This window comes from Crocodylus siamensis, chromosome 15 (assembly GCF_052110815.1).
Source record: "Crocodylus siamensis isolate JL-2025a chromosome 15, ASM5211081v1, whole genome shotgun sequence".
Classification (NCBI taxonomy): Eukaryota; Metazoa; Chordata; order Crocodylia; family Crocodylidae; genus Crocodylus; species Crocodylus siamensis.
This window is the reverse complement of record NC_143409.1, coordinates 38218158-38243956: the sequence shown is the minus strand read 5'-3', so window position 1 is coordinate 38243956 and position 25799 is coordinate 38218158. Positions and strand designations below refer to the sequence as shown.

General features: G+C 42.9%; 1 protein-coding gene across 1 annotated transcript; it reads left to right on the top strand.

Annotated features, from left to right (window-relative positions):
* The first annotated feature begins 4762 nt into the window (after positions 1–4762).
* On the top strand, positions 4763–17621 carry LOC149852367 (uncharacterized). The gene is made up of 7 exons (XM_090029592.1): positions 4763–4835; positions 9127–9483; positions 12380–12787; positions 14137–14241; positions 16371–16395; positions 16507–16541; positions 17443–17621. The coding sequence occupies exons 1-7, from the start codon at positions 4793–4795 to the stop codon at positions 17619–17621; spliced, it is 1152 nt and encodes a 383-aa protein (XP_089885718.1). The 5' UTR covers positions 4763–4792.
* Positions 17622–25799: the final 8178 nt, after the last annotated feature.

Here is a 25799-nt window from a genome sequence, read left to right as displayed (position 1 = left end):
ATTTCAGGGGCTGAAGCTCACTTCATCAGATGCAGTGAAAATGTTCATAAAGCTGTGTATAAAAAAGAGAGAGAAAGTAGAATGCAAAAGACAAGCGAGAAGGAGAGAATGGGGCAGGGGGAAATGATGCAGAGGCAAATAAGCAAGCAATAAACACATAGGAACAAAGAGGTCATAAAGGCTAATCCAGGTAATGGGATAAGAATTCATAGTCCCTATTTAAACCATTTCATTTTGCTCAGTGAGGAACAAATATATTTACCCATTCTTTGACTGTACAGCCCTTGTGACAGCAGAAATAGTGGGCTTTCCTTGCATGAGGAGGGTGCTGGCTCCATGGGAGGAGGCAATACTCAGCGTCACCTTTGTGAAACTGGACAGAGGATTCCTCCCTAGCCCGTTCTTCTTTGGGTCTCCCCAGGGACCACCCTGAGTAAGTAGAGTAGGAGGGTTCAAGAGGAATGATATCTCCCATCTCACTTCATGTGGGAACCAAAACTTCTCTTCTCTTGGAAATGGTTTGATTCAGTTTAAGATTTGGGAATGGGCCAAGGTTGGGAGGTGAGTTGTCTTTATCTTTTTCCAAACAGGTTCTGCCTTGCTACAAAGTCTGCAGGATCAGAAACTTTGGTGCTGGATGCAACTGCAATGGTTTTTTTTGATGAGTCTTCCATTTCAACATAGCTAAGTTTGCACTTCTTGCCGATTGGATGGCTTCTGGTATGAATATGTGCACTGTGTATCACTCTGATGCCTTTGGGCGCTATCAGCAGGCTATCTTACCTATGCAGCAGCTCTGTATAGGTATTATGTGCAGGTTTTCACAGTTATGCAAGTTTTCTGGCAGTAGAGAGGTGCGTTTGTATTGCTGCAATGGCTATTATGTAGAGGTTGCAAATTCAAGCAATTGCTGTCATACTTATGATGTCTTCTGGCAGTAGGGGAGACTGTCTTACTATCTCACTACACTTTTTGGAGGCATGCAAAGCCATTGTCAAGAGGCAGAGTACAACAGGAAATAAGTGAAATAGGTTAAAGATAATGAGATTTGGCATCCTGTGTTGTGAAAATATGAATACAATAAGCCAAGAAAGAATAGCAAATGTTATTGTACTAGACCAGGCAGAACTTTTCCCAGACCAACAAGAGATTCAGTCTGTAGGGTCCTTTCCACCCATCCAGGTACAACATGCACCCAGGTTTTAATTTAATAACAATCACACTATTGCCTTCAACATGAGAGCGAGAGAGAGAATGCAAATATGATGCAGTTTCTTAAACCTGCAGATAATTTAGATCTGGATTTTCCCCCCCTGCCTTATGTGTTCTATGGAAATTATTGCAATCAATGAGGTTTTAAAGATATAACTACAGCCTTTAGAGCTGGCTGCGAACAATGAAGAGGGTGCACAGCAGATTTATAAAGTCTGAAATTAGCAATTGCACCTTGGAATCATCTAGATAGGAGTAAAAAAAATACACAGGTGCTGCTGATAAATTCCTGACTTGCCATTTAGGAAGTCTGGCTTTGTTACCTTCCCTTGCAACACCCCCGACTCCTAGACACATCCTTGAATAACCAAGAATAATCAGTCTGGGATATCACCTTGTCTTTAAGTCTAAAAAGACCAAGCAGCAATTTATGCTAAACAAGGGTGCATACACCCTCATCATGGACCATGTGGCACTATTGCTCAGTAACTTAACTAGGATGCGGTGAGAAGGGCGCCAGCCCCAGGCACAGACTTAGAGGGGATGCCAGCATGGACCTCTCCCCACCAGGAGTCTTACCACAGTATGCAGAGCCCTGTGCAACCTGGCAGGGGCAGCATCATGCCCAGCATTGTATCTGGTGCAGGGCAGGGAGTGTGGAACGATGCCGTGTCTTCCCCCAGTGGGGCTTTGCCATGGGAGGGTCAGCTCTGTCCCCAGGGGGTGAGGGCAAACGGGGATCCAAAAGGGACCCCCAGTGCTATCGCCTGTCCCTCAGGGGCATCAGCCCAGCCCATGCCATTAAAGCAGCAGCAGTAGCAGCTGCACTCAAGTGAGGAGAGCCAGTGAGACTTCTCTCCCTGTCCTCTCCCTCCCCCTTCCCCTATGATCTCCAGTGGTCAGTATAGTTCCTCCCTCCCTCAGCCCTTCCTGCCCCAGGTGCTGAAAAAGCTTGCAATGCCTCTGCCTTCTCTTCTTACAGCTACACCCAGTGCTTCAAAGGCCAGGCATGATTCTTATTACCCTACAATGCCCTCTGCTGCCTGTGGTTTTCCCTCTAGTGTCGCTATTGAGCTATAGAAGATTCAGCTGTGGCTGCATCTTTGACCAGAAAAGTAGGGCTGGTTTTCTGACAGTGGCTCATGCACAAAAGGGTTGCTGACAGACTGAAGGCTAAGAAACTTTAAAACACCTCCTTCTCACATGACATTTCCTTGCTGAGTGAGGTATATTGCTAGACTTACATAACTCTCCCAGGCAGGTAATAGTGTGGGCATCACAGGTTGTCCTCTGTATGGAAGACTTTCTCATACTGCCACTGTCTCTTAGGTCTGGGGCCTTGTTGTCATCAACAAATGAAAAGAGGTGCATGCAATGGAAGTGGTTCTTCAATGAAGTGGCTGTTTAGTAACAGCCAGGGTCTCTGGTTCAGATTCTGTTTTCTATTTCTCTTGGGCTCACTGAATGTCTGTTTTTTTTCCCCCCAAGCAGTGTTCAGAAAGAAAAAGCAGGAAATGTGAAACACACTTCACAAAAGAAGGTATTTTTGGTCATCTTGGCTTTTTTAGGGGAAAAATAGGCATTTTTCCGCATAAGCAAAATTGCTCAAATCTGCTTTAGTCATTCTTAAGAGTATTTTTTGTTGCATTCCTTTCCTGAGCAGTTTAATCGAAATAAGTGTGAGTAAAATAATTGTCATTTATCCATTATGAACTGTTGAGTTGTTAGGACTGAAGGAGGAACTTTCTAAAAGAGAAGGATTCCTATTAAGGCTGGTAACTGACCCAGTATAAACCGACTGTATAGCTATTTCTCTGGAGGAGGTGTTTTAAAGTTTGAATAACTTCTTTTTATATTTATCAGTCCTTGTTTTTTTTTTCTGAGTACTTTGCCAGATTCTGAGTGACCTGGAAGAACATGGTTATGCTACTGCTTATACTGACCAGAACTGTTGTTGCATTGCAGAGTGAACTACAGGTGTTTCAGAAAAACTCTTCTTCATGTGAAATGAGTTAATAAGAAATATTAGAGTTTCCACCATTGGTCCCAGAACTTGTGAAAGGGGAGAGACCCAACAGCCTTAAGAGTGACTGTGATGAGCTTGTAATGAACCTAGCCTCTGCTGTGGTGTCCCCAAATGTCGTTCTTGAGGCACAGACAGAAAACCAAGTAGTGATTCAGTGATGGCTGCATCTTTAAGCCAGATTCCTTATACAGCTGCTTTTCCAGAAGTGGATCTGTTTACTTGGTAGGCTGCAATCTGTTGAGGCTCCATCTCACCAGATCTTTGCCTACTGAGCAATGTCAGCACTGGTGCACTGCACAAGACATGCAATGTAGACTGTGGCTAGGGACAGAAGTTACACATAAACTGGTTTAAGTGATCAGAAACTGGTTTAAACCTGTAACGGAACAGGAGTTTAGTGCACATAAACCAGTTTCAAAATGGCTGAGACTGGTTTAAGATAAACCTGGTTGAATCAAACTTAACTGATTTAGGTCAAACTGATTTATGAAACTTCTGCCCCAGACCCTTTCTTGGTTCAAGTTAAATCACAGTCCCCCAGCATTTTGCAGCTCTAGGCTGGGCTGTACTGTCTGCTCCAGAGAGCAGGGCTGGCTCCACCCCTTTGCTCTCTAGCTGGAGGAGTGACGGCTGGCTCTCTGCTCCCCAAGGCAAACCCCTGCTGGGGTCTAGGGCCAGGAAGAGGGGGTTAAACTTCCCTTCCTCAAGCATGGAGCTGCGCTGCCCTGCCCTGCTTACTTAGTGTTGGCTACAACTGCAGACTTCAAATCCCAGAGGTACCTGGAAACAGGAAGAGGATGTTATGAGCAAACCTGCAGAGTCCTGTTGCTGTGATTCTGGATTGCAAATACCAGAGACCTCAGCGGCAACAGGAAGAGGAAGAGGCTCTGTGATCTAGTGCCCCTTCTGGTTTGAACCACTGCAGGCATGTGGCTGCATTTTCTGAATCAAAAGCGAATGTCTGTTCATTCACTTATTGGTTCAATCTTTGCAGTTTAGATTAACCTGCAAAGACTGAATCAATTCAGCCTTGGGCTTTTTGGCTGTCTGTACTTAGCCCGTGAGAGTGAGTTGAGTTACTGTGAGCATCCCAGGTTGTACTTTTCAGAGCAGACTTCCTCATGTGGCTTAAGATACATCTATCCTGCAGTCACTGCTTTAGTTGCACCTTGTGTAGACACATACTTGAGCTAGCTTCAGAACAGGTAGCTTGGGTTCTATTCCTACTGAAATAATGAACATCTAGATGTCAGTAAAGGTGTAAGATCCACCAGAAAGAAGTGGATAAAGACTCAGATAGTGAGCCCATGCTGAGTTTGGTGCAGATACACTCCCATCAGTACTGTAGTCAGCTAATTTAGAGTTAGTTTGAATATAATATATCTACATAAGCTGCAGTGGCTGCAGCATACATGTACTTCCCCTCACATGCTTCATATCCATTTCCTCCAGCTTGTCTCATCTCTGAACTACTTCTATTTTTAAGGAAGTAATTAGATAAAGAAACAAACCCAAGAAGTAGAAACAACACCCGAAACTCATTTGCACAGAAGAATGTACATCTTGGTGATATTTGCTTTCCTAGGAGAAATTTCAGGTATGTTTTCTTATGAGAAAAATTGCTTATAGCTGCCCATTTCTCACTGTTGTGGTTCCTAAGAGTATTCTGTATTTTTTTTTCTTTTTTGGAAAGTTTAATACAAGCAAGTGCAAATGCAGGCAGGCATTTATTCATTATGAACTGCTGTGTAACTAAACCAAAAAGAGGTTTAGGGGAAAGAAGCAACAGTTGGAACAGCTTGAAAATAGGTACATGGAAAGAATGGAGAGGGGGAGTGGAGAAGTGTTTCCAAAATGTTTGGAGCAGCTTGCAAAGTTACTTGACAGCGGTGGCTCCGCTGGACAGAGGAGTGAATCTAGGATCCACCCTGAGATGCTGCAGAATCCATGGCTCCAAGGACTCTGGAAGCACTTTTGTAGCCCCAGCAAGAATTTCAGCATTAAACACACTGTTTTCCACTTTGTCCAATGTTGGTATGTCTTACATAGCTGCTAGCGTAGAGGGCAAATGCTACAAATTTCACATAATTTTTCACTTGGCAGAATGAAGTGTCTCACTTCATATTGAAGTGTATTTTCTGTTCTTCTGCATAGGGGACCACATTCTGTCATCTTATAAAACAGCACTTCATGTTGTGGATAGCCCCACTGAAGTCAATAGCAGAAACAAGTAGAAAGAAAATATTGCTCTGAATAAAGAACCTAGAAGTTGATCCTTGGTGCCCACATGAAAGTGCCAATTCATGACATTTCCATAATTCCCACACATGATGCAAAAATAGTAACTTTGTCATGGGAATTTAAGCAAGACTGGAAATGTCAGTCAGCTGTATTATTATTTAATTGGATATGGGACTAGTTCTAATACTGAAATCAAAGTTTCCTTAACTTCACAGGAAGCAGGTTGGTGCCTGGAAATCATCCACCTGGAGTGTACATAGGACCATGAACATCAGATTACTTTTTGGGAGGGTTGGGGAATGGCGGGGGTTGGGGGGATAGCAGGATATGGTAGTATTTTGAGTGCTGCAACATTGCAATGCAATTCCTGTCTAGGCAGTGAGCTAGCTTCTCCTGAAGAAATGAGGGCTGTCAGGGAGAAGTTGTGTCTTTGACAACTAAGATCACAAAGACTGCATCCACACAAGCAATTAACTGTGAAGTAGACAAATTAGCTGTGAAGTAAAGTATCACTGTCTCCATGTGCAATGCTATTAGGCCACAGTAAACTAATTAATGCTGCTGTAAGATAGCACTGTCAGTAAAATTTAGTTACTCAGAGACAGTACTATCTTATAGGGCTGTGCAAAGCTTTGGGTGATGATTTGATTTGGAGGAGATTCGGCCTGATTTGGTGTCCGAATCTCTGAATTCTAATTGAATTGGGAGGCCAGTAAAAAGATCTGAATCAATTTGAAGCTCTCCAAATCAATTTGGAAAAGATTCAGAGAACTTTGGAGATTTGGGCAGTCCCCAGTCGCTGGACCTAGACTCTCTGCCTGTAAGTAGAGGTGCGGGAGAGGGGGGAGGGGACCATGGGGGACTCCTGCCAGGTTCCATCCCCTGCCTGCTCCCCCATTCCCCCTGAGCACCTCCCAAACCCTGACCGCTCTCCCAGCCCCATCAATGGCTGCCTACCTGGCCCCAGCATCTTGGCTCTTTAAAAAAAACAAAGAATGCCCTGTACTTGCTGACTGGTGCCAGGTGGGGGGAGTGATCCCCATTGCTCATCACTGGCCTGTGCTGCATGGGGGGCTCTGCCACGAACCCCAATCCCTTGCTCACTCTCCCAGCCTCATCAATGGCTGCCCTGCCCGGCTCTAGCTGCTGTTTCTTTAAAAAAAAACCAAGACCCCCTGCACTCACCAGCTGCTGCAGCAGCCATCAGGGATGCTGGGGGCTCACAGCAGAGCCCCCCATGCAACATGGGGGCAGCAGGGTACAGCAGGGATCGCCACCCCACCTTCCTGGCTTGGCAGGAGCTGGTGAGTTCAGGGCTTTTTTTTTTTTTTTAAAGAGCCGTGATGCTGATGCTGGGCCCAGGCAGGGCAGCCATTGATGGGGCTGGGAGAGTGGGCAGGGGTTGGGGCCTGTTTGATTTGGAGATTCGGTTGATTTGGTGGGAGCCAAATCTCCAACTCAGATTAGGCCGAATTGATTCAGGACACAGATTCAAATCACTGAATTGAATCACTGTCCCCTGAATTGGCCAAATCTGAACCTGAAGTGAACACTAGCTGCTTCACACAGGCCTATTATCTTATGCTATCTTACCCTGCTGTAAGTACTATCTTTCAGCAGGGTAATTAACTATGATTAAACACATATGTAGATGCTGACCATGGATATAAATTGTGCCCAGTCAGCTCAGCCAGCAGGGGACCAGACTCCTGCCCAGCCATATGGCTGTGCGCATTCAGCACCCTAGTGCCCCAGCTAGCCCCTCTGCCACCCAGTGCTGCCACCTGGAGACCAGGACAGTAGTGTCTCTTCCTCTGCCCTGGCTCAAATTGCTGCTGTCACAGGTGCACATGTAGGTGCTGTGACCAGGAGTAGTTTACTCTGGCTCAAACTGTTCTGGAATTTATTGCTTCAAATTAATTGAACATGTAGATGCATCCATATAGTAGTACAGAGATCTAATTACTCCCCTTTAACATCTTCTGAACTCATTTTGCAGTCAGTACTGTAGTGAGAAATGTCCATAAGAAGCCTTTTAGAACAAAGCCAATGTAACTACCCAGAGCCTGTAATTTGATCCTCAATTTTGGTGGTTAATTCAAAGTACTACTTCTTCCACAAGTTCAAGTCGGACCCCCAGATTTGTGTTCTTTGGGATATATCTTACAGTGTATTTCAGGGCAGACCATGAAACCCCCAGATCCCTTCAGCCCTCACTTTGTGGGCAATTACACTTTCAGTCACTTGCCACACCTTGATGTCTTCTACTTTTCTATGAGGGAAGCTGCCCCTGGGCTTCCTAAATTGCTCTCTCAAGTGACCGTCAGGTGCTGCAGTCACTGCCTTATGGGCTAATTGCATGGCTCCATTCCACCCCTGTCCCATGCCCCATACCTCACAGATGGCATCCTCATTGATATTCTCTTCCACTTAATCCCTCCTATAGGCTCCTGGACCCATGCTGACCCCACACCATCAGCCCCTCAATCTGGGCCCTGGACCTCTCTCTTGGTTCCTCCCCAAACCTCCAGACTGCTTTAGGCATTACCCTGCATGTTGATCTTCTGGAGCTGGAGCCATTCTGCTGAGGTGGTGTGCTCTCAGCAGGCTCCAAGCTGTTACTGCTGGTTCGTCTCAGGGTCTGGGCTAATATCCTACCTAAACCCAGCCTCCCTCCAGGGTCTGATGACTCCATAATCAACCTTGGCTGCATCTGAAGGCTATCTCAGCACTAGCCTGCCTACTTCTCAGGGTGGCAGGAGCACCATCCCTCCTGCTACACTCTACAAAGTGCTCAGTACTCCCAGCTCCCACTGACACCAAATGAGAAGATGTTCAGTGGGCACATCTACATGTGAAATTAATGCGATGCAATAAACTTTGGTGCATATCATGCCAGGGTTTATTGCTCCTGGGTGCCACATTATTTGTGCACTTGGGACTGCAGCAGGTTGAGCTGGCTTGGAGCATCCCTGGCTGGCAGGGGGCCCAGGGGATCAGCCTGCCAGCCTGGAGCTGCTTTGACTTGGCTCAACATGCTGCAGAGGGGCTGGCTGGGGCATGAGGGTGTTTTAGTGCAGGGCTAGCTGGCAGGCAGCCTCTATACTGAAGCACCCTTGTGCCCCAGCCAGCCCCATCAGCATCTACATGTATGTTGCTACACAGTAAATAATGCCGCCATAAGATAATACTTGTATTTACAAGTACTAACCTACTGCCATGTTTTTTAGTTTATTGAGACCTAATAGGGCTGCACATGTAGACGTGGAGACTTTACTGTGGAGCTAGTTAGGCAATTCCACAGTAAACATCTCATGTAGACTTGCCCAGTACATACTAGGAGGCATCCACTAGCATCCAGTAGGCACTCGTCCATCTAGAACTGGGTTCTCAATTATGGCTGTAGGATTGATAAAGAAGTTCAAATATGGTTTGACCAAAACAAAACAAAACAAAATAAAACATACCCCTAAACCTAAAGGAACAAAACTAAAAAAGCAAGCAAGCAACCAACCAGAATCCCCCCAATTCCCACCCCCAAAAAATTAAGAACTAAAAATCAACCAAGACAGTCTGCAGATTATTTATGAGCTGAGACCATATTTCTGGATCTTTTTACATAATAACCATCTAAATATTTTTAACAGGTGAAACTTACTTTTATTGTCAAGAAAAAAGAAATCTTACACTTTCATGTGGTAAATCAGCTGCAAAAGATAATAAAATAGTCTGGTATGCAGCTAGAGAATCTCTGGAAACATTCCATTTAATTGACTGTCCTTCTGAGAGCACAGCTGAATGTAGCTCAGAAGATACACAACACAATTTGAACCCGAAGTGTGTCTCAGATGGACTGTTATTTTTTGCTTTGCAAAGAGGAGGAATGTTTGCCTGTGGAACAATTCCAGACGAGAATGAATCAAAGACTTGCCCACTTTTTAGCAACGTGACCCACTGCCAACATTACAACTTTTTTATAGTAGCCATAATTAACCAAACAGCAGGTGAGTGATACATTTTATATCTATATCTATAGCTATCTATCTATCTCTCTATCTATCTATATATATATAGCAAGAGAGAGAGATTTATAAACTCTCCTGCCAGCAAAGAAAACAAGGAGCTTGGTTAAAGACAGTACAAGGTTCAGCCACTTTCCCTTACATTTAATAATACTTTGGTTCCATGATTTCAACACAGACTCCTTTGGGAGCAAGGAATCGTATGAGTGATGAAGGCTGGGACATTGGCTTCCAGTGAACTGGGATATGGGTGAATGCTAAAGAGAGGCCAAAGTTGTAAAAATCCAGAACTAATGAAAACAGCAGGCTGGGCTGAGAAAAAAGTGGTCTGTATCAATGAGGACAGTTTGCTTGGAGAAATAGAGGGGGGCTGTGAACTTGGACTGAAGAGATGTGATAAGACAAAAGAAGGAGGCTATACATGTTTGATGATCCTTCTTACAGGTTCCGGGGTAGGATAGTATATAATGACCAAGGATCAGTGCCTCAGTGGAGTGCTTGTTTTTGCATTGTAGTAGGTTATTGTGGGGTGTTTGGGTGACTTGTCCAAAGATACAATCTGTTTCTCGGTTGGACTGTCTTTATCAGGTAAAGGCACTTTTCAGTTTTTGGTGAGGTGTGTTGCAAGTATTCTCCTTAGAGCAGATATGGTGGTATCTGAGGGCCTGACTATAGATTACAGCTTTTTTGGTGTGTTTGGGATGGCTGTTGGTTGAGGATGTATGTGTGATGGTCCATGGGTTTGTAGGGTGCCATCCTGGATATGAATCATGGTGTCTAGAAGTTGATGTTGGTATAGGAGTATTCCATAAAGAATTTAATATAAGCTTCATAATGGTTGAAGCTGTGATGTAAGTCAATAAGTGCATCCACATATTCAGCTCAGATGATGAAAATTCATCTATGTGATGCAGGTTTGATGGTACACTTTAAAAAAAAATATTTTTCCAGATAGTTCATGAAGAGACTGGCATATTGAGGGGCCATCTTTGTGCTCATAGCTGTGCCCAATGTTTGGAGGAAGTGATGGCTATTGAAAGTAAAATTACTGTGGATGAAGATGAAGTTGGTATAAAAAGGATTTGATTTTTTTGGTGAATATTGGTGTGGGATCCCTCACAGCTTCTTTATAGTAGTTGGTGTCAGGTGTCTGTTGGCCTCATTGATGTAGTCTTGACAGTTGAGGATAACCATGGCTCTTCCTTTGTCTGTTGTTTTATTATTGTTTCAGTCTTAATTGTAGTGACTGTATGGCTTTTCTCTCTAAGAAAAACTGCATGTGGTGGTGCTGGTCTTCCTGGAGAATGACATAGTGGCTGATCAACTGGGAGGTGTCTAGTTTGTGGGGGGTTTTGTAGATTGTGTCTGCTGTGCTTACAATTGACTGTCATCTCCAAAGTTATGTTTGTGCCTATATCCTTCAACCAAACAACTGTTTGAGAAACAGGTTAGGCACCACAATGGCAAAGCTTAATGTGTGCAAGTGATTGCCTAGCATTCACAAAATAGTTATGCGTTAAATTTTGTGCGTGTGGTTTGTAAACTGATGTGAACTTTGACATTTTGGCTTACAAATGGTTAGCTCCAGATGCTCGGACTAAGGGCAGCTGTTTTGTTAAAATGCCTTCAGCTTCTCAACATGCTTTTCATGTTCACTGTAGTTGAATCACTCCAAATGTTTAATCTTTAATAGATATTTTATACTTTGAAACCCCTGCAGCTCTTAGTTTTACCGACTGCATTCGTAGTTGATGCTGTTGGTGCTTAGGGCGCAATCCTCACATCACGTGTGGGCAGAACTGAAACAGATAGAAGAAATGACATAAGGCACTTACTGGAATGCAGGAATGAGAAATTACTCTTGTCTTCTCGACTTTGTGGGCCACTCTTTATCCTCCACTAGTATATGGAAGACTAGGTAGTAAGTTTAAACTAACAAAAGAACATTCTTTTTTTCAAACAGCATATCATTATAGTGTGAAACTCATTGCCACAAGATGTTGTGGAAGCTGACAGTTTACTCAGAGTCAAAAGGAGGAAAGGTATATCAGTAGCATGGGAGATGGGCCCACAGCATCTGAATCAGACCTTCCTAGACCTTAAAGGCTGGAGGTTGCAAGTGAGAGAGGAACAGTGGAAACAAATTCAGGTCATATCCTGTTCACACTCCCCTTCAGCATCCACTTTGCCACTGTGTGACACAGGATACTGGGCAAGATGGACTTATGGTCTAAGCCAATAAATGGCAGTTATTATGTTTTAGTATAGTGGTGACCCTCCACTAACGTGCTGTGCAGGGCTTGGGGTTTGGGAATTTAGCAGTGGGGCAGGGTGGCTGTATTTATTGCCACTGCTTCCCTGCCACCAAATTTCCTGATCTGTGGGGAAAGCGCTACAAGGTAATAGACATCTGCTGCAATAACTCAGCACAATCTATTACTATCTTTTGTACTACTGACTTTCCTGTCACATGGTACAAGAAGTGCCACCTTAAAAATGTTTTTCAGAGAGCACAGATGAGAAATCAGATGACATCTGTTTCCATGCAGAGTGCGAAGTAACCACTAGTAGCCAGCCCTGCTCTTGTGCAACCAACAGCCAGCTAGACCTGCCTGAGTATTGCCAGATTTCATGTGGTTAACTCCCTAATACTTACTTTATATGTTGGGTCTTGCACTGCTTGGCTTGTTAAAGTAAAAATGCCTTGCAGGTAGTTCAGATATATTACCAAAAGCACTTTAAATACAATAAAAAATATATCTGCTATAGTTGAGGCGGGACAGTCATTGTTTTAAGAACCATTACAAGGTAAAGCATATCTAAGAAGTTATAGTGCATATTTGTAATCACTTTGTGTTTGTTTCATTTTGCATTACAGAAAACAATGTCTTTGTGAACAGTGCTAAAAAATTAGAGACTGATTGTACGATAGAAGACGGGAAGAACATCACACTCGTTTGTGAATTTCAGATGAGAAAGCCAGGACAAATATCTGTCATGTATTGGATCAGATCTACCAATAGAAGTGAATGCCTGTTTTCTGTTTCTTTTCTTCCTCCTTTGTCTTATAATACACACTGCTGTGTTGATGAGAAGATCAAGAACCGGGTACTGAACAATACAGTTTTAGATGAAAAAAAAGTGGAAAATCAACTGACCATTTTGAATGTTACTGATTCTGATAATGGGACATATTTATGTGTTGTAAATGCCTGGTCAGAAGGTAAACATGTATGGAGGGTTGCAAGTAAAGTGTATCTACAGAAGAGGAAAAAACCTACCCCATGTAAGTGAGAACTATATCAACAATATGCTGCAGCTTCTAGAACTATTGCCTGCCTGAAAATGATGACACTGGGTTTTTTTCATTTCCCATTTTCTGGTGTTAAACCACCCAAGGTTTTTTATGCCAGAAGTTGTGAGGAGATAAGCCACTAAACTGAGCAGATAAACCAGGTTTAGGCTTGTCCCTGCCTGGACAATTGCCCATATCTGCTGCCCAGGCCTTGTGTAAGGAGGCTAGCACTATAATGCATACATTAGTTTTTGAAATTAGGTTTCATTCAATACATAAAAGTTATGGAGAGTTGCCCCAAGTCTGGTGAGGGTTGTCTTGAGTCCAAGAAGGTTGGGAACCACTGGTTTAAATGAAGACATGGCTCATCTCATTGGTGGTTCAACTGTTTTTCCATGGGAAAAATTATTCGCTGTCTCTAAGGAAAAAGAATTAGCACAAACTTAGTGAATGGGAATATTTCATGGGCCCCTGTTTCTGATTAGGATAGACACTAAAAGCAGCTCTTCAGTATGAAATTCTTTTGGAAAAGTATTAATGCTATCATTTTGAGTTGTATACAACATCAAAGGAAACGGTCTCTGGCCTAAGAAGTTTAGAGTCTAGATTTATTTTTAAATTACTTAGATTGAATAACTTGATTCATTGTGGGCACAAATGATAGTCTTTCAATGTTCTGCAGCTTGCTTATTCTAACGTATCACATATGGCTTGAGCTCATGAACTCCTGGCCTCAAGAAGTTAATGGCAAACACGCCTTTGACATCAGTGGAATCAGAATTTCATGGCTGGGCAAGTAGGATCTATTATGCAAGCAGGAGGAGATTAGAGAGATTCATCCCTCCCCCCCACTAGTATCTGCATGGCCCAGCATGCCAAAAGTACAATGTGCCTAGTATAAACCTAGTGCAGGAACAAGGGAGAGGAGGAGGCAGACTGTGGTTTATTTGATACGTGCTGCAGAACACCATCAAATCCATGATTTATACTGACAAAAGATTATAAAAGCAAATGGAGACTGTTCTAAAACCTGTTTAAAAATATGAACCCCAATGTATAGGAGTACTACTAGAAAATATATTATTTTAGGTCTGTATTGTAGAACACTGTTTTTTTTTCCTTACAATGTGAATTAGTTTATGGAAAACTAGTTACCTCTTTTAAAAAAATAATTTAGGACTGACATACAAAATTTTCAGTTCGTTGGAATCAATATATTGTTGAAAGGAGAATATCTAACATTGTTTGATTACTTGTAAAACACTGTAGACATGATAATGATAAAGTGCTTTAACTATCACCTACTTTGTGAGATTAACTAACTCTTTTCTTTTTCTTAGCCTTTTATTACATGCCAGTGTATGCCACAACTGGAGTGATAGTAGGGATTATTTTCATCATTGGATTAGCCTGTTTGATCTCTAAAAAGAAAATCAAATTACAAGGTAAGAAACATGGTGGATTTGATTTAATCACTGGTCAGGAAGCCTTGATTTAATCATTGTTTTCTACAAAAAGTGCATTCTTGTTGTTTGATATAACTTTAATACATATTATTCACAACTCAGCGATAGATGTAGGTTTCATTTTTAGAAGGTACACCCTATACATTTTGAGGCAATGATTTATTTTGATTTTTTTTTCAGATTATTTTTGCCTCTATTTCATAAAACTGAATTATGACATTTAATTATTTTATTTACCTAAAAAAGCTTATGTATTTTGGATATTTTTCTTCAACAACAAAAATACATAATTATATTAACAAAACAAGTATGTATTTTTAAAATTTTAACTATTTTAGTTCTGGAAAATGTGTTTTTAACAAAAATCAAATAGATTATTTCAGCCAGGTCAACATGAGAAACCTAAAATCCTGGCTGTGCAGCAAACTCAGCCTTCACCTTCCTCTTCCTGTTTATTCATAAACTAGAAAAGAAAGACAAGTTATCTTGCTTTTTCAGTTCCCAAGTGATTTCTTCATTTAGAATGACTTAGTCCAAAGGAAGAAAATATTCTTTTTATACCTGCAGAAGAAGCTGGTAAAAGATGGATTATCACTTCACTAGTCTTTGCTGGATCCAGGTGCTTAAGTGACTTCCACCAGTTCACTGGTGTGGCTTTCTTTAAAACCTCATCCGCAAACATATATTTCATGAATGGTTCACCCTTAGCCCTGAAATTTATTATAGTGGGTATTATGGAGGGACGATTGCTGGATGCCCATGTCATAGCCAGCTCCTCTTCTTCAGAGTTAAGGATTGGCCTTGGTACTGTGTATTGAGAATACTGGCAAGAAAATGAGCTGGAGTATTGCTTGATCCGTTTTTTTTAATGCCTGTAATTTAATTCTGTCATTGCATATTTCTCTTTTCAAGGTCTCACTCAGTCACTTCCAAATTTCAACAGCATCAGCAATGAGGCAATGATTTCCCTGCACTTTGTTCAAGGCTATGGAAGTAGGCTTCAGGATAGTCAGCATATGTTCTACATTTCTCTTTAGCCCAGTGTTGAGAACTTTTGGCTATGACAGTTCCATCTGTTTTGTCATGGTTTTGTTCACAAATTGTCACTAGATTAGGCCAGTTGTATTGAAATGCATTTCAATATATTGCTCAGAAGAGTCCACTGCTGAGTTCCGTTGCACATCTTGTAGGAGACTTAGTTTGGTTCCTTCTGCTTTCTTCAGAACAGCTGCTGCAATGTGGTTGCTAGGGAAGTATTTTGCAATTTCAGCAACGTTATCTTCTATTTTGGAGCACTGAAGTCATTGGCGAAAGGGTGCATCAGCCATCTGTTATTAGCTTGGGGCTTTCTTCACTTTCTTCTAGATTTCTTCTCATCTTTGAGATGTGCGGCATTGTTTGTGACAACTGCATACTAGACATTTGAATTTTTTTCACAGTTTGTTATAGCTTTTACTGCCACTTCTTGGAAGTATTGTGGTGCACGTGCATTTCCTGATGTCTCAATTGTTTCTGTACAGTAGACAGTCCCTTCTGTTGTCACACAAGCACATATTACTGGATCATTGTGGGCATTGCTTCACCCATCAAGACTCAGGTTAACAATTTCCCCCTCTGGACTTTTTGCACACTGTTCAATTTTTGTTTCTCGTACACTTTATCCAGCGATATTGTCTCAAATAGTATATTATTAGAAGTTATAATCCCTATTCCATAATGATATATTTGAGCTTTAATAAATCTTAAATTAAAACTATATGGGTTTATTTTTTAAAAATACATCTTAACAGAAAAAATGAAATTAAATAAAAAATGATTTAAATTTAAAAAAATCTTATTTACTTAGAGAGGTCGTGTGATCTCCATCCTTGGAGGTTTTTAAGACACAGGTAAAAAAGCCTTGGCTGGGATGATCTAGTTGGGGATGGTCCTGTTTTGCGCAGGGGTTGGATTAGATGACCTCCTGAGGTCTCTTCCAGCTCTAATGCTCTATGATTTTAAACTATTGTGAAGTTTATATTGAATTAAAGTTGGATTAAGATGAATAAATAAGAGTTGTATGAATATTATAACCATTACATCTTTACAACATGTTTCCTCTCTTACAGGCACACCATCTGCACACCATGCTAGGTACTTCCTTGAATGAACATTATCAATTAAATATTTGTAACCATTGTCATGTTTTTTTCTCCAGCTGATTGAAATGACTAAATAGATTTTCCTGTTGTCTTTTTATCTTAGAGATCAAGGTGCTACTGAAATGCCAGGAGATGAATGTAAGTGTTTGTTTCGGATAAGCCCATTTAAAGTGATCGACTACACAGAATGATTTGAAAATTGTGCATCATGCATTTTTAGGATTTGTTTTTCTTAGAAAGTCAAAAGGGAGTTATGACATATGAGGCTGTGAATTTAGAGCACAGTAGCTATTTTGTATTAACTCCTGCATGGATACTTTTCCCACCTCAAAACCATCTTTAAGTAGTTTAAATTAGCTCGCGTTCAGAACAGATTGAAAAGGCATACTGCACATGGGGAGTCAGTGTGGAATAGCTAATGCTGAATATTTATTCTAAACCAGCCTGTCTGGGCTATTCTCTTTGTAAATAATTCCTTAGATTGTCTGTGCATAGTAGTAAGTGGGCAAGAAAAATGTATGAATCAAATTAATTTAATTTCAAGAGACATATGAAGGAAAGGTGGTGTTGTGACCTTGGTCCAGCTTCTTAAGCACTGTGTGCCTCACTTCTTCCTTTGCAACATGAGATAACAACACTTTCCCTTCCCCCACACTGGAGCATTAAGAGAAATTCCAATGTTTACAGTGTTTGTGAGATTTTCCGATCCTACCGTGACTGGGGTATGAAAGAACTTAGCTAGCTGAATATTTCAGAATTCTAGATAGTGGTGTATGGCATAGCTAGTATACTCTTGATTGGGAGTTTGCAATCTAATTCATTGTCTGTTGGGTGGTGGAAAGAAGCAGTGGCAGTGGCGGCCAGGTTTCCAACAGCTGCTCTTAAATTGACTCTAAATGGAATAGAGTAAAACTACTGTATTGGAAGATTGGGCCTGAGAAAGCAATTGTTTATTTTCTTGTTCAAAGAGAGAGAGGTGTTTTATTTGGATAATTTATTGTGTTACTATTTAATTTTTAATGATTTTTTATTTTTACAGGTTCCCCCTATGCAATGAGTTTCAGAAATGACATACAATGCAATGAAATGCCTTATTCACTTGTAACAAGGTCATTTGAGGGGCCAAATGGAGCCTCCACTATGACAAGTAGCAGCACAGCTTCTGGCATAGTATCAGCCAATGAAATACACACTGTCTATGTACTGGCGAATAAATAGCTGTTCAAATATGTCAGGACCTCTAAGTGAGAGTAGTGTTTTGACAAATGAAATTGCAGATAGAATACTCCTATGACTAATGAAGGCTGAATAGGGGCTGCATATATGTGCATTAATTAACAACTTCATTCCCTGAGGACTAAACATCTACAATCCTCTGACTACTACACACAACTCCAAATATACTTCACAGCTATACAGAAGAACTTCAGAGAAAATTAGAAATCATATACTTCAGCTATTCTACTCCAAAAGAGACCAGCTCAGGAAGGAAATCACCACATACTACAACTTAAGAGACAGAAATCCAATCATCTTCCCTAATAATATACAATGGATACAAAGAGACTATGAAAAACTTTCTACAACATTCATCCTACATAAAAAGAAGAAATGGAACAAATTACTCCAAGAACAGGTTCCCCACCCACAAAACAACCATCAGAGGAACAACACCAACACTGTACAACATTCCAACCTCAGACTTGATAAAACTGAAAGCAGCAACCACCTCACAAATATTATCAATCTTTCCACCCACATGCTTACCAAAACTGAAAAATCTGTCCCTTCTAAAGGCCTAAATTTCTGTCCAGAAAAATACCCTAATAAAATACTTCAATGTGGAGAACTAGAAGAATTCTTCTGACGCCTCTGCCTCAAGGCATATTTCCATGACCAAACTGAACCCATTCCTAACAACAACTGATCCTCTGACAACATTCAGGAAAAGATTGATGCCAAAACCCCCCCAAAAACATCAGATTGGACACCTCACAGTGGATGAAACCCTAACCTTGACTGCTACATTGACTGCTTCAGGGAAAGAATGAACAATGAAATAATCAGCAACACATGCCACCATAACAACCTCTCTCTACCAGAGAAAAAGGCCATAGAATCTCTAAGATCTAACCACCAAATAGTAATAAAACCAGCAGATAAAGGAGGAGCCATAGTCATCCTAAACCGGGAAGACTACATAAAGGAAGCCAACAGAACTCTCTGACACTGCCTACTACAAAGAACTACAAGAAGATCCTACTCCCCTTTTCACCAAGAAACTCAACAATACCGTCAAATCATTTTCAACAGGACTACAAGAAAAACTAGACCTTGATCCCCCTACTACCTAACTCGGGGACTTTTTGCATGCTCCCTAAAATCCACAAAGAAGGGAACCCTGGCAGACCTATCATATCCAACCATGGGACCCTAACTGAGGAACTATCAGGTTTCGTTGAATCAATCCTAAAACCACTCGTCACCCACAGAGCAAGTTTTGCACAAGTCACTACAGACTTTCTACGAAAGCTCAAAAACATAGGCCACCTTCCCAGCAACACCCTCCTAGCTACCATGGGCGTTACCAGCCTATATACCAACATCCCACACCAGGATAGCATCCAAGCCTGCCTTACATATCTACAGGAACAAGATTACAACTCAGGATACAGGCCCAAAGATATTACTGACCTTGTACACTTCATCCTCTCACACAACAATTTCACTTTTAATAACCAACACTTCCTCCAGATGATGGGAACAGCTATGGGCACCAAAGTGGCCCCACAACATGCCAACCTTTTTATGAGCCACCTGGAAGAAGACTTCCTCAAGAACTGCACCATCAAACCCTTGTTATACTTAAGATATATTGATGACATCTTCATCATTTGGACTGAAAACCTACAATCTCTGATTGAGTTCCATCAGAAATTCAACAATCACCATCCCTCCATCCAACTATCTCTAGAATACTCCAGCACCAACATTTCCTTTTTAGACACAATGATCAGTATCCAGAATGATAAAATACAGACCACGTTATACAAGAAATCCACAGACCAACATATGTATCTGCACAGAACCAGCAATCACCCTAAACACACCAAAAAAGCCGTGATATACAGCCAAGCCCTCAGATACCACCAAATTTGCACTGAAGAGAACACCCGGGATTGCCACCTCACCAGTCTTAAAAAGGCTTTCTCCCAACAAGGACACTCCTCCCAAGAGACAGATAGCATGTTTGAAAGAGCCACCCAGATACCACGTGAAGAACTGCTGCAGTACAGAAGAAACCCCCCCACAAATTGCACACTGCTGGTTATGACATATCACCCCTCCCTTGAACTCATACGGAAAATCCTCAAACAATTGCAACCCATACTAGAAAGAGACCCTATTCTTAAAAAGATCTTCCCAGAGCCACCCATCCTAGCCTTCAAGCAAGCACCAAACCTTGCTAACCTCATCACCAGAAGCAAACTTCCTCAAGCCCAGAACACACCAAAAGGATCCAGACCATGCCATGACAAGAAATGCAAAACCTGCCAACACATCTCCACCACCCCCACAATCACTACACCGCACAAGAGAGCCATCAGCATTCCTGGACTTTTAGCTGCATCTCCAGAAATGTAATATATCTCATCCAATGCACCAAATGCCCTGATGGAAAATATGTAGGAGAGACCAAACAACTGCACACCAGAATGAATACACACCGGAAGTCCATCAAAGACAGAAATACCCAACTACCTGTGGGGGCACCTCTCTCACAAGAAAACTACTCTCTCCAATCTCTCAGTCCTGATCCTCAAAGGAAACTTACAAAACACTTCCCAGAGACGAGCCTATGAACTCCACTTCATCAACCTCCTGGATACTAAAAATCATGGACTAAATATAGACATTGGATTTATGACACATTATAACCTGCCTGACATCTGACTCCCCAGGTATCTCTCCACTATTCATTCCCCTTCTCTCCCCCTCCACCCAGCCTGTCTCTCACCCATTGACTCCTCAGTCTACATCTTCACTGAGTGCCTATCTTGTATGCAGCCCAGCCCAGCCTCTGGCTTCTTTACTTTTCATTCCATCCAGGAAGAGCACACATCAAATGCAGAAACTTCTTTAGCCTGACGAAGGGTTTTTGAACCCGAAAGCTTGCTTAATAATTGTTTCCCAACTATTTAAGTTGGTCTAATAAAAGATATCAGATTCACCCAAAGAACCTTGTTTGTCTTAATTAATAAGAAGTAGTCTTCCAGTTGCTTGACTCTGCTTGGTAATATATTTCTGGTAATGTTGGTATGGAACTTTTATTCTCTTTCTCTATTACTTTCTGAACTGGTAACCTCTGGTGAAATTCCAATCTCTGCTCAAATGAACAGGCTAATCAGGGCATGAATTAGCCTGTGCAAATTTTCAGTTAGATACGTACATGAGCCAGGTGAAGACAGCCTTTGGTCATGTGCACAAACAAGAATGAGAGGAAAGATACAAGAAGCCTTCCCATGGTTTGTAATAATTGCAGTCCCCATGATCTCCTGGTCTCTCCTAGGGGCTGACCTGCCCAAAAGAAAGTGGAGATTGCAGGGAGGAACTAAATTCTTCTATCCTCCCACTTCCCATTTATGTGCTGAACTTGGACCTGCTATATGACAGTACATGGCACACCAAGGTGGGCTATTAGCCCACCAAGACAGCTTTATTGGTCAACATGCAGCTCCACAGGTAAACAGACTGAGATTTAAAATGCATTTCACACAGGTCAACAAATAGCCTTCAGATGGTAATGTTTTTGTCATTACCAACCTGAGATGAATTATCTTCCAACCTATTACAGAGATTACTGAACTATAAAGGCTATATAGCCATGGGGTTCAAATGATATGGGGTTCAAACACCAAGAGGTTTGAATGATAGCATGCTAGCCAACAGCCTGAGGAGTTTGTGCTGTCATTGGATCCCTGAAGTGTGTATATATTTTGTACAGTCTTATCAACTTTGTCTGTAGTGTTTTGAAATCAGGATGTCAAAAGATTATAGTAAGTAAAATCTTTGTTTTAAAGATTAAAAAAAATAGATCTTTTGAAAAGTTCATAGATTTCATAGACATTAGGGCTGAAATGGATCTTGGAAGATCATTGAGTCCAGCCCCCTGCCCTGGGGGCAGGAAGTCAACTGGGGTCAAAGGATGTGATGCTGGAATGCCTGGAATTAGAGTCCTGTACACCACCACCACCGACTTCTTCTGACTCTCAGTGGGGCTCCCAGTGCTGACAGCAATCCCAGCATGAGCTGCACTCTCCCCACCAAGACCATCTCCCTGCAGAACTGTCTGCTCGCTGGCAGTGCATACCCTCCCCCCCAAAAGCAGCAGATTTATAGCAGAATGTAGGAAACAGGATGAAGCTGAATGAGGCATCTGGGAGATGGGAAGCCATTTCCTTTACAGAGTCCAGTTACATCAGCTTTGTCTCGAGGATCTTTCAGTTTTCAGCTCATTTATGTGGAGGAGGATATCTTTCTCTGATGTGGGCAGGGCAGATTGATTTGTCAGCTAGGGCGACTGGGTGCTTTGGATGCCTGGAAAAAGGAGGCAGTAATTTAGGGGTAGCCTAGCTTTTATATCTGTATTGCATACAGAATAAGTCAAAGAAGGTTAATAACCTGTTATAATATGTAGCCAATCATCTACTGGAAACAAAGCAGTAGCAATAATCAAGGAATAGCTCATATAATATTTAGACTTATTAAATAAACCAAACAAATAATATGTTTCCATATATATTTGTAATGTACTTATGCAGTTAAAATTCAGAGGATAATATTATCTGTATTGAGAAATACCTATCAAAGATAATGAAATAATTCTTTATCTGTGATAACAGTAATTTAAATGAAAATCAGTGCTTTCTGAAGTGCTACATTTTTCAGTTCCTGTGTTTCTACACATTCCACAGTCAAATGTCAGAGAATTAGTTCAATCCCAGAACTATACAAACTCTTGGAGTTATTAATGGTAATAATTAAACTGTCGGAGACAGTATGACTTATATTTATTAGTAGGGTTGGAATGTTGTTGCACATTTACTACGTATCCTTCACTGTGGGATCTTTCAGAGTACATTACATTCGAAGCAGAATCTGAAAGAGGAGAGACATTGGAAATACTATAAAATACTCTTGCTGAATCAAAATGGCCATTAGAGGTCATTGTTGCTCTAAACAAATTAAGGAAGACTGTGACTTTACATGGTCTGACATATTTGATGCTATGACATGGTTGCTGCATGGAGTGAATGCCATCCTCTTCCCCTACGCTGCTACGTGTCAGGGTTTTTTAAGCCTTCCTAAGAGGGATTGGGTATTGGCTGCAGCCAAGGCTAGGGATTTTGACTGGAGTGTGCCAGTGCTCCTGCTAGACTTAAAACTAGAGGTTCCTGGCTAGAGAAGTCTTGCCTCTCTGCTCAGGGTCACACTGCTCACCATATTTGGGGTTAGGAAGGAATTTTACCCCATGTTCAGATTGGTACAGGTTGTGGGGGTTTTTGGCTTCATTTATAGACAGGGACATAGCTCTCTTCCTGAGATCTCTTCTGTGTGTATTAACAACCTTTACAGCAGAAGGATGTTGACTGCTGTGGTTCCCATGCTTTATCTGTGGTAACTTTGGGTGTGTGACAGGCTCACTACCACTGAGTCAATCAATGGACATGTCTTGCTGCCTCAGCTGTGTCACGTTGGGACTGTGTCATGTTGGGGCTACTCACCTGCTATGGCTTGTTGTTCAGTAGAGTTTGCCTCTGGAGACAGTATTCAGTAGTTCTGTGCCCAGGTGACTCTGCTGGTGTCTTCTGTGGGGCACCTCCTTCCCTACACCCCACCCCTTTCCACTCAGGTGTTCAGATCAGTTTGGATAATGTGGCTGATGTGGTGACAGGGTCCTCCCCTCCTGTGCTGAGGCCTGGGATCAGGGGTGACTGCAGAAGGTCTGGCTGTGACCTTTAGTAAAACTACAACAAAACAAGAATTCAACCAAAAATAGCTCAGATGTGGTGGTAAGCAGGACAGCGATGCCTTTGTGCTGAATGCTTTTTCAGTGTGTGAGGTGGGGCAGTGCCCCATGCACCTGTTTCCCATGAATGATCCACTCAAGGATGCCCCTCTTCTGATCCTGCTTCTGGGATTGTATTCTTCCTGGCCAGGTGCTATAGTGTTGTGGTATGTATCCCTCTGCACTCACTGTCTGCTCCCTGTTCTGTGAGTTCCCTGCTGGAGCACTCTGGTCTGTGCACATTCACTGGGGGTGTGTACAGCTAGCAGGCTCCTGTGCCAGCTTCACCCTTTCAGAGGCTTTGGCCATACCCACTTTTCCACCCTCTCCCAGCCTCAGCTAACTTGGCTGCTCTGGTGATGACTCTCACGGAGTCCCACTGTGTGCAGTGTTATGGGGTCACTGCTGCCTGACTCCCCAGCTGTAGCAATTCAACCATTGTCAAATGCAGTATGCAGGTCCACCTGGAGGGACCTGAGATTCACTCCCTATTCTGGGGATTTTGGACCCAGGAAGAGTTACCGGTCAAGGAATCCACCTCCAGGGTTAGGGACAGAAGTTACTCATAAACCAGTTTAAGTGATCAGAAACTGGTTTAAACCTGTAACAGAACAGAAGTTTAGTGCACATAAACCAGTTTCAAAATGGCTGAGACTGGTTTAAGAGAAACCTCGTTGAATGTAGTATCAGACTTAACTGATTTAGGTCAAACTGGTTTATGAAACTTTTGTCCCAGACCCTTTCCTGGTTCAAGTTAAATCATAGTCCCCCAGCATCCCATCATGCTTTCCAGCCCTGGGCTGGGCTGGGCTGGGCTGTCTGCTCCAGAGAGCAGGGCTGGTCCTGCCCCTCTGCTCCCAAGGTGGAGCAGTGAAGGATGGCTCACTGGTCGGCTCACTGGCCCCCCAGGGAAACCCATGTTGGGGTCTGGGCCAGAGAGGAAGGTTAAACTCATCTTCCCCCCCAATACAGAGCTGCCCTGGTAAAACTTAGTGCCAGCTGTGACTGGGGACTTCAAATCCCAGAGGCACTTGGAAGCAGGAAGAGGAAGTGATGAGCAACCCTGCGGAGTCCTGCTCTTGTGGCTGTGGACTGAAAATCCCAGGGACCTTGGGGGCCGCAGGAAGAGTAAGTGATTATACAGCCCAGGCTGTGTTTCAGTTTATAGTTTTTCAGAGAGAGAACTATTTTTATTCAAGCTTTTATTAATTCAATGCCACTGCCTTCCACCCCACCCAGGCAGAGCATGGTCTGGGGCCTCGTCATGCCCACTTTGCTTGAGGAGGGAGGAGGGGAAAAGCCCTGGAGCTTCAGTTGCTTCCCTTTGGCAGCAGCTGGCAGGCTGGGAGGTGTGTTCTAGGGCCCCCCACGCCGCCCTGGCTTCTGGCCTGAGCCACTGCAGGCATGTGGCTCTATTTTCTGAATCAAAAGTGAATGTGCGTTTATTTTCTTATCGGTTGAATCCCTGCAGTTTAGATTAACCTGCAAAGACTGAATCAATTCAGCCTTGGGCTTTTTGACTGTCTACTTAGCCCAGGTTCTCCCTTGGCACCATGTCAGTACCTGTAGCCCACACCATTCCTCCTGGCTTGCTGGACCAGGCCAGCCACACTGGGCCACTTCTGGCCGTGGGGAGAGCTTCTGGCTCCATCACTGGTGTTTCTCCCTCTCTCTACACTTCTGCCCAGAGCCTTTTAGCATTGGACTAATCAGCAGTGCCTCTTCTGGCCACATGGTGCCAGCTGATTCACCCCCAACCTGGCCACGAGGGTGTCCGCACAGAAATAGGTGAGTAAGGGGCCTGTCAGAGGTGTTATGTCTTGTGTTGTGTCAGGGTTGACTGTGTAGTTTTGCTAAGAAGTTAGACTGGATTCGTATAGGATCATTTGGATAGGGATGATCCTGCCTCAGGTAGGGGATTGGACTACATTATTGGTTCTCACCCTTTTTTGTACTGGGATCCATTTGCCAAGATCTATGGCTTGTCCCAACTTACACCCCCTGGCCTGGCCAGTGCCTGACCCACAGTCCCCTGTCCCCCTGGGCCCTGCTGGCACCCCTCACCCCCAAGCCACAGCCCCCTGGCCCTGCTGGTGCCCCTCGCCCCCAAGCCACTGCCCCCTGGTCTTGCTGGCACCCCTCACCCCCTAGCCTCAGTCCCTGGCCCACCCCCAGCCCTGCTGGAGGAGGTCCCCAGCTGCCCCCATCCTGTTTGGAGCAGAGTGTGAGCAATGAGTGCAGGCCCTTGCGTTTATGGGCTCCGGCTCCATGCTGCCAACTCCTCTGCAAAGGAGTGCCCCCATCTCCTTCCCCTGCTGAAGGGCCAG